The 9,499-nt window shown below is 42.6% G+C and overlaps 1 protein-coding gene and 1 long non-coding RNA gene across 3 annotated transcripts; one reads left to right on the top strand and one right to left on the bottom strand.

Moving 5' to 3' along the window:
* Nucleotides 1–3,754: 3,754 nt before the first annotated feature.
* Nucleotides 3,755–8,950, bottom strand: LOC135331176 (uncharacterized). Of its 2 annotated transcripts, none has more exons than XR_010392956.1 (8): nucleotides 8,810–8,950; nucleotides 8,488–8,584; nucleotides 7,926–8,094; nucleotides 7,631–7,791; nucleotides 7,307–7,493; nucleotides 6,967–7,215; nucleotides 6,635–6,784; nucleotides 3,755–3,923 (listed from the first exon to the last, which is right to left on the bottom strand). It is a non-coding gene; the product is annotated as an uncharacterized LOC135331176 (long non-coding RNA). The 2 variants fall into 2 exon arrangements; XR_010392957.1 differs by having other exon boundaries at nucleotides 7,926–8,063.
* Nucleotides 3,917–8,830, top strand: LOC135331167 (piggyBac transposable element-derived protein 4-like). The gene is made up of 4 exons (XM_064526237.1): nucleotides 3,917–5,414; nucleotides 5,479–5,529; nucleotides 6,644–7,486; nucleotides 7,640–8,830. The coding sequence occupies exons 1-4, from the start codon at nucleotides 5,341–5,343 to the stop codon at nucleotides 7,779–7,781; spliced, it is 1,110 nt and encodes a 369-aa protein (XP_064382307.1). The 5' UTR covers nucleotides 3,917–5,340; the 3' UTR covers nucleotides 7,782–8,830.
* Nucleotides 8,951–9,499: the final 549 nt, after the last annotated feature.

The raw sequence follows: 9,499 nt of genomic DNA, 5'->3' as shown, positions 1-9,499 counted from the left end.
TTAATTCTCTTGTATATCCACTTCGGTCTGTACGTATACATAAGTGTTCACTGTTTATTGCCTGGACACTTACCGGCTAACCATAGTTGAAATTGCAGATACCTTAGCAACGAGCTACAATATAAAACAATAATTAAGAATGGGACGATCATACAATAATTAACAAACCGGGTCCATACTCTGGATTTGTTGGACAGTTGGGGGCATTCGTATTTAATTGTCAGAGGTGAAATTCTTGGATTTATGAAAAGACTAACTAGTGCGAAAGCATTGATGTTTTCATTAATCAAGAACGAAAGTTAGGGGTTCGAAGACAATCAGATACCGTCCTCAGGTGCATTAAGGACTGGGACCTTTAATTATTGCTGAATTTGCAAATTATAAGCCCCGCCCACAAGGTCGCCATGGTTACGCCCACGCGTTCATTACTTCAACGTACCACTCCCTTTTCATTTTGACTTAGTCGGCGTTTAAAACACCCTCTAGTAACGCTTGCGAGGCAATAGATGACTTCCATAAGCCTTCCTTAGCTGATTTATCCTTGTACTTTGTCAAAAAATTTTTGACCGTGTCCCTGGGAAGTCCCTGGGAAGCCTACTATCCAAGATGAAACTGCTACATCAAACAACTTTCTGTTATTTCTCCCTTGCAAAGACCAGGAGGGCTAAGCGCTAGAGTGAGTTGTTAGCTTAGATAGAACTAAGTATAATGAGCAGCAGCAATAGCTAGTAGACTTAGTGTTTAAACGCCGATTTCTCAATAGAAAAGTGAAATAGTGCTTCGACAAAACAGACCACCCCCACTGATCAAGTAATGGGCGGGGCTTCATTTTAATATTTTCCTAGAGAATGGAAGCCAGTGTTTCATTTCTTCATAAAAGTTTTACACAGATTAATATACACAGTAAACAGCAGCAGGTTGAAGTGCATCTTATAAATGTCTTTTTTATGTTGGTCCCAGTCCTTAATGCACCTGACTTAATGCACCTGAGTCGTAGTCCTAACCATAAACTATGCCGACTAGGGATCGGTGGATGTTAATGTTAGACTCCATCGGCACCTTATGGTCGCAAGGCTGAAACTTAAAGGAATTGACGGAAGGGCACCACCAGGAGTGGAGCCTGCGGACTCAACACGGGGAAACTCACCAGGTTCAGACATAGTGACAGATTGAGAGCTCTTTCTTGATTCTATGGGTGGTGGTGCATGGCCGTTTTTAGTTGGTGAACGACTTAACCTGCTAACTAGTCACACCATTCCCGAATGGTGGCCGACTTCTTAGAGGGACAACTGGCTCCGAAGCCAGTGGAAGTTTGAGGCAGTTTGAGGCAATAACAGGTCTGGATGCCCTTAGATGTTCTGGGCCGCACGCGCGCTACCCTCTCCTACGCCGAAAGGTGCGGGGGATTGATTTTTGAAATTCTTGATCATCAACGAGGAATTCCTAGTAAGCGCAACTTGCGTTGATTACATCCCTGCCCTTTGTACACACTGACTACCGATTGAATGGTTTGGTGAGAACTTTGGACTGGAACTCTCTTGTTCAGCAATGAACGAGAGAGAGCCGTTCTAACTGTATTTAGAGGAAGTAAAAGTCGTGGCCGGGGAGAATCTTTTACAACCACGTTCCCGTCGTCCCGGCTGTGTATCCACACTGATTTAAGGTTCGTCCACTTCCCTGCGGAGTTGCACGAGTCAAAGCTAGGCCCTAAGAAAGTGCTAGCCAAGAACAGATAGGCTAACGGCCGATGTACTAATTCCTACTTGTTCCACTGCAGTCAAAAATACTCAAACAGGGTGAGTTGTTCTGTTCAGACTGAACTGACTGTGCAAATGACTACTGCCACAGGGAGAACCCGGTACCGCTGTCCTCCGAGTGAATCTAATTGAGAGTTTGAGTCCCATGGATATGGGAAATGGACGGAGTTGCACACCATTTGGTGTGCAAAGTACCCAAGTCTCTGTACATCGAAGCCTGCGCTGATGGCGGAGTACTTTCGTACAAAGAGGGCTCGTCTAGGTAAGGTGATTCCTACGACCCCAGACGAGTCAGACCCGGAGAGTGACCCTGACAGTAACAGCAGCGCTACCGATGAAGACAGCGAAATGAGTGATGAGAATGCGGACGGACCCCTCATATGATCCAGCCCTAGACCGAAGCGCCCTTGAGGAAAATTCCTCCTTCTTTTGACCCAACCAAAGTGACTGATGGATTCCGGGAGGAGTTAGAGCGGAGAAGGTACCACGAAGAAGGGGATTTCGATGATAGACTGTGCCCCACTGCGTGCCTCTCGTTGTGGCGCTTGAACTGCCTTGTGTATGCCGGAGCCATGACCGTTGAGACTTTGCCAGTGGCAAGAATGAAAAATACGATATGCGACGATACCTCGAAGTTATCAACTCGAATAGGGGCAAGATTAAGCTCCTGAAGGCAGAATTTGAGCGAGGCTTGCGATACACTAAAAGAGGCCGCAGACGAACGGGAGTCGACTGGGTAAGGCGCAAGTTCGGGAAACTTACCAGCAGAGGACTCATCGTCCAAATGAATGATGTCGTGCAAATGAAGAGTCGCCAATTCAGGGACGCAAAGACACGTGACGCAATCAATCAAAACCGATAACCACGAGTGCAGCGCCAAGGCAACCCACCCGACATCTCAAGTTTTGGGAAACAGTGCTTGGGCGGAAAGGACGATTCGACACGACCAATGTTGCGATCACGGGCTGGCGAACTTCCCTAGCCAGCGTCACTCGAGGAGACGAATCAGAACTCGAATGCTCCACGCTCGAGTACATGATGAAAAAGTATGTGCAGCAGGCAGAGACAGGATCAAGGCCTATTGGTGGAAAAGATTCGTCAGAGCCCTCAACTATCTCCACGAACTGTTAATGCCGTTAATGCCGATCCTACGCGGAGACTGCCACAGTGGTTCGTAACAGTGGTTCGTAACAGGCAGAACAATCTTGATTCCCAAGAGCAAGTGCGAAGGCAGGGCCACCGACTATCGACCGCCTCAATGTTGCATACAAGCTACTGACGCTAATGATAACCAGATTGGTAAATGAACACGTGACAGAGCACCAGATCCTATCAGAAGGCACTACGCAGGGGGCGACGTGGATGCATGGATGCTCTATGGATGCTCTATGGGGGCGGACTTCTCAGGTGACCTAAGGACTGGGAACAAGAAAACTGGATGACTATCTTTGGCAAGTGTTTTCTGGCCAACTAAATCATTCTCAAGAACAAGCTAGAAGAATTTCATAATTTTAATGCATATACTATATTTTTATTATTAATTGACCACGCCCATTTAATTGGTTACAGAGATACGGTTCATTAATTTTTGCTACATAAACAACACAAACCATTGAATGCGGAAGGGATTTTAGCTGAAATTTTCTGTATAATCATGTTTATGCTAATGTCTATGATCGGGAGGGAGCAGTTTGTCCAGCTATAATCGATATATTCTACAAAACATGGTTTTCCAACTGTAAAAATATTTACATGTAGAAGAGAATGTACCGTTCCCTCCCGACTGGAATATCTGTATAAGCCTTTCTAACTACACTAAAATATAAGTACTAAAAGGATGTTTAGTGTTCCGCATTCAGCTATAAACTTGTCCAGAGCCTTCAGTCACATGATATTGACTATGTTTAGGTGACTTCTGAGTGCGTAATTGTCTTCAGCTGCACAGTTCCAGCTGCATGCATGGCTTCAATCTCTGCTGAAAAATCTCTGAATTGAAAGGTGAGTACAACATAAAAATACCATCAGTGTCATTCATCAGTGTCATAGCAAAACAATTGATATTTGAAGAAACTACGTCAAATTCATTTTAATTATATAGTATTAACAGAGCCAGTGAAGAGCACTGCCATCAGTTGGTCGGTCACCAGCCTATACGTTCTTCTGCACCTGAATACAGCAAAGAGGTATTATAATAAAATAATTATGCAAACAATAATTTGGTGACCTGGAACCACACTATAACCATTTAAAGTCTAACTACGTACTTACTATTGTGCATACACTAAAATAGCAATTTCTAATAGGTGAATGGCAGCTTGCAACACACCCTCAAAATAAATAGTGGCTATGCTCGTACCGCTCTAAGGACGCTGCAGATTTCTAATAGGGCAGAACACAGAGGAGTTGTACATAGACAAAAGCTGCAAACAGATTTTCCCAAGCTGTTCGACCTATCAAACTTTGACAGATGGAAGACTTTCAGAATTCGACAAAAACTATGAGAAAATATGCTCATTTTTTGTCAAAAAATGGAACCCCTCTGTAAAACGTGTTGACTACACAAACACATTTTCAGCTGACAATTGGAAGGCTCTAGAAGACAGTGAGAAAGCAAAACACACATTAACAAAGTGTGAAATGTGCTACACAGAGCACGAGAGTCTACAAAAATCTTTTTCTGGTAAACCACTGCACATTCCCCCAAGCATCTCTTTAAACCTACCCCCCAAACACTGAAGGGAGGCTTCACAAAAAGACAGGAGAAAGACTTTGGAAGGCAAGTTCTACAAGATTTAGACACTGTTTGGCAGAAACGATTTGGAGAAACTATAATATCCTCAATCCCCAAAATACTACCTGAGGCCAAGCTGACCACAAAAAATACGAACGGAGAAAAAAAGAAAATTGATCGACACAAAAAACGGACAATTGTTAAAGAAATTAACAGCCATTAACAGCCATTACGCACAAAAAACGACCATGTCAGTTTTGGCAGATCACTGTCTAGCTATAACAGAAAAGAATGGCACTGTCATTTGAAACCCCACCTCATCCAAAACGCCTGAAATCGCATTCCACAAAGGAAGAGAATCTTTCAGTTCAAACAGAAAAAATTCTTAAAGTGTTAGCCTGAAGAAACAAGGACGTGAAGCTGCACGAACCCTAGGGATTTCCCAATCAAATGGAGCACTAAAAAACGGGTGCAACATCGATAGACTCGAACAAAACGAGAGCAACACTCTGTCTACACCCAAGTTTAGGCGTAGTAAATCAAAGCTATCAGGGGGAGAAATTTCCATACCATGTCTACCAACAACTGAAAGCATATCTGCAGAAAAGAAAAAACTTATCGAGTCAGGTACACTTTCACCATGCACTCCCTACAAACTTACTAAATCTGTAGTTACAAGTGAGGGTAATATTGAAATCAAGGAAGTTGCAATCTCTGGTCGCAAAATACCCTTAATCGAACTTCGACAACAACTGCCACGCGAAGTACATGCGACTAACACCGATGAGCCATATTGGGTAAAGAAGAAATTGAACACTTCATGAATAAAGTGTTTAGAATAAATAATTTTACATGTACTTGCACAGAATGTACTTGCACAGAGGCAGGAGCAGAACTAGGACCACTACTAGTACTACTTCTACAAGGTAATGCATGCTTGTACTACTACTGTTACAATACTACTACTGTTACAACAATTTATTTGCACAGAGGTTGGAGAGGGAGAGGAAGAGGCAGAGCTAGGTCCACTACTTCTACAAGGTAATGCTCATGCTTGTACTACTACTGCTACCATCATGCAATTTCACCATACTAACCAGAAAAGCCAACTTTATAAAGAAGGTCTCACCCCAAACAGAAGCCCAAAAAATTAAGTGACCTTTGGAATCTTAAACAAAGAACCTAGTATCTGTTGGACACAAATACATTATAGTGCATATCACAAAGAACACAAGTCCACTAACCTTAGGGTGCATATACAAATGCAACCATCTAATAATTATGTAACGGGGTGCCTAAAAAAACAACAGCCATCATTGGGAATAATGCACAAGCCAACTTCATAAGGAGGGATGCCCCAAAAAATTAATGTGACCTTTGGCCTTCCTAAAATAATTATGACCCTACATCTAGAATAATAATGTATAACCTTATAACCTTATACACACATGTAAGAGGTCATCATAATAACATACAGCTTCTCAATGTCTATGCAGTACTAATAGAGAGAATTTATAAGGTACTATCTCACACAAACAGAAGCCAAAAAAATTTATGTGACTTCTGTCTGGCCTGCCTAATTATGACCCTACATCTAGAATGATATTTATAACCTTACACAAGTAAGAGGTAGTGTAGTTCCATCATAATAACATACAGCTTCTCAATGGTCTATGCAGTACTAATTTATAAAGGTACTATCTCACACAAACAGAAGATAAATGTATGTGACCTTTTGGGCCTGCCTAAAAAAATTATGACCCTACATCTAGAAATCTAGAATAATAATGTATAACCTTACACAAGGAAGAGGTAGTGTAGTTCCATCATAATAACATACAGCTTCTCAATGGTCTATGCAGTACTGATATTATAAAGGTACTATCTCACACAAACAGAAGCCAAAATCATGTGACCTCTGTCTGGCCTGCCTAATTATGACCCTACATCTACAATTATATTACACAAGTAAGAGGTAGTGTAGTTCCATCATAATAACATACAGCTTCTCAATGGTCTATGCAGTACTAATAGAGTACATGCAGCCCAAGACTTTCCAATTAGCATTAGCATTCCCAATTCAATTCCCAATTCAATTAGCTACATGTACTCAACACACGTTATGTACACACACACACACACTTACAATAAACAGTGCTGCTCCTGGTTCCTGCCCTTGGACTCCCACCATTCGAGACCATCCACGAGTGGCTTTCACCCAATCTGTTGGCCCACAGGAGTACCAGTATCAGATTCCCCCTTGGAGATCTTTCTGCGGTTCTACACACCTGCAATACTGCAATACATTGTTGATGAGACAAATCGGTATGATGATGACCCCATCTCAGCACCAAAAGTGGACACCTCTGACAGCTGCAGAGCTAAAGGCTCACATGGGTTTCTGCATGCTTATGGGCATAGTTCGACTACCGTCTATTGAAGACTACTGGAAGAAAGATACCCACTACCACTACTCACCCATTGCCTCAAAAATATCACGAGATCGTTTCCGAGATATTCGTCGCTACCTCCACTTCTGCGATAACACCACTCTCCCAACTCCTGGCACACCCGGTAGCAATCGCATAGGTAAGGTACGTCCCCTCGTCAACATGATCACCGAGCGCTGTTCTGCGGCATACAAGCTGGGCCGTGATGTTGCCGTTGACGAGGCCATGATCAAATTCCAAGGCAGATCCTCACTGAAGCAGTACCTCCCCAACAAACCTGTGAAGAGAGGAATCAAGGTGTGGGTGCTAGCAGACAGTCAAAACGGGTATTTTTACAACATGCAAGTATATACTGGGAGGGAACGCACATATCGAGTCGTTAGAGATCTGTCAAATTCTTTGAAGAACCTACACCATCATGTCTACTTTGACAATTACTTCAATTACTTCACATCAGTCAAGCTCCTCGAAGATCTGGAGGAAGACGGCATATACGCATGTGGGACCGCTCGCTCTGACCGTATTGGGTTGCCTCGTATTTCTCTAAGGTATATCCTAAAATTACAATAGACCATGACACAAATGTATTGTAATCACAGTCAAATGCAAATTTTAATGTAAAATTCATTATACCCTACTATAATTATAACACTCAGCGCAGCTTGCACTCATATAAATGACATGTAACTTACTCTTTTCAGGGGAGAATACGAGATACTCCAGAAGGACAAAGTCACCGGACAGCGTGATGTCAACAGCATCCAATGCCACTGCCATCACATCGGGTCCAGCGAAGACTCAAGACAGGCGAGAGACTGGCCGTTCCATGCCCACAGTGCGTAGAGGATTATAACTGCATGATGGGGGGAGTTGACAGCGGAGACCAGCAAAGGGGGTATTTACGAAGTTTCATAAATTCTATATGTACATCTACTCTTTCCTAAAGGACGTTTCTATTACAAACAGTTATATACATTACTCGCCCACCAAAACGCTGAAGTCAATTGTAGCATTCCGACAACAGCTGGCCAAAGAGCTCATCGGAGACTACTGCTCCAAGAAGAGACTGAGCATATCACTTGCTGCTTCTCACAAGTCCCTGCCATTGGCACACTTTCCGCTACACTACAAGGATTTACAGAGAGGTCGCTGTCACCTATGCAAGGCAAACAAACGGAGAAGAGACACAGCATGGTTTTGTCATCAGTGCCAAAAGTGGTTCTGCCACACAGGCAATCCAACAACTGACTGTTTTATGCTATCGCACAAGAACATTTAACTTTATTTTATATATAACCCTCACCTAACATAACCTTCACCTAACAATTATGAGGCATGAGTACTAGAAATACATGGGGGAAAATTGAACATCACAAGTCCACTATGTACGTGTACACTATACACTCTAAAAGACTCTAGCTATTGCTCAAGTATACTTTACACAATCAGAAGCTATCTAGGAAGGTGGATAAGCATATTAGATTAGCTCAAACAGTTTATAAAGGCTATAGTAGCTACAAGTACGATCGCTATACGCACAAAAACTTACCTCTGGAATTGATCCTTCCCTGTGGCCTTGGCTGGTTGACTGTTCATTGGAAACCAGGAGATCTTGACTGCTGTAGACTAGTTTGCTACGAAGTTGCCTAAAGAAAAGGGTTATAGTTTCTAAGTTATGCATCTTTCTTTGCCAGAGGCGAATGCTGAACAAAAAGATAAAATTGAATATCTAACCGTGTAGGCTACACGGGTCTGTAAACTTATTCAGCAGTATACTCTCCACATACTGAGGCATCTAGGTAGGTATCTAAGCATAGTACATCAGCTAAGAAGGGCTTCACAAGCTACAAGTGTGATCCTTATACGCTTACCTCTAAAATGATCCTTCGCTGTGGCCTTGGCTAGTTGACAATTCCGTTGGAATCCAGGAGATCCTGATAGAGAAACTACTGTAGACTAGCTAGCTGCAAAGTTGCCCAAAGAAAACTGCTACGGTTTCGAAGCTACGCAGCTTTCTTTGCTAAGGGCTGAAAACTGGAAGTACTTGAAAAAAAGGTTCCGCGGTGGGCGGTACTACGTATGAAATCATAACCGCGGCTATTCGGTTATAACCGACAAATGTCCCCGCACGTACGACACGTTCAACTGCAGCTGCCGCAAAAATGCGTCTATGGCGTCATAGCGACATGACGCAATAATGTGTCTGCGGCGTATAATCGGTTAAGCCGCCTTCTAAAGTTAACTTCTACATGAAAACGTTTTGATACTTAACAGCTTCAGATCACGATTGTGAACGATAATAATGATGATACAATACTAAATAAAAGAGCCATGTTCGATTAGTAAGTGTACATTCCTTGGGACAACTGCCGCTTCATTCTCCATCTAATAAGGATAGTTAATAATGAAATTCAGATGTACATACACTTACCTGTAAGATTGAGCCATCTTCCATGTACTTCCATGAGTCTGTACAAGCCTCAGACTAAAGAACATTTCAGGAAAAGCCATAATTTATTATTAGCTTACTACCACACAGTGTTTACACTGCTTTTCTAGTT

The sequence above is a fragment of the Halichondria panicea genome, chromosome 2 (assembly GCF_963675165.1).
Source record: "Halichondria panicea chromosome 2, odHalPani1.1, whole genome shotgun sequence".
NCBI classification, from domain to species: Eukaryota; Metazoa; Porifera; class Demospongiae; order Suberitida; family Halichondriidae; genus Halichondria; species Halichondria panicea.
The sequence above is the reverse complement of the archived record's forward strand: the minus strand, read 5'-3'. Positions and strand labels throughout refer to the sequence as shown.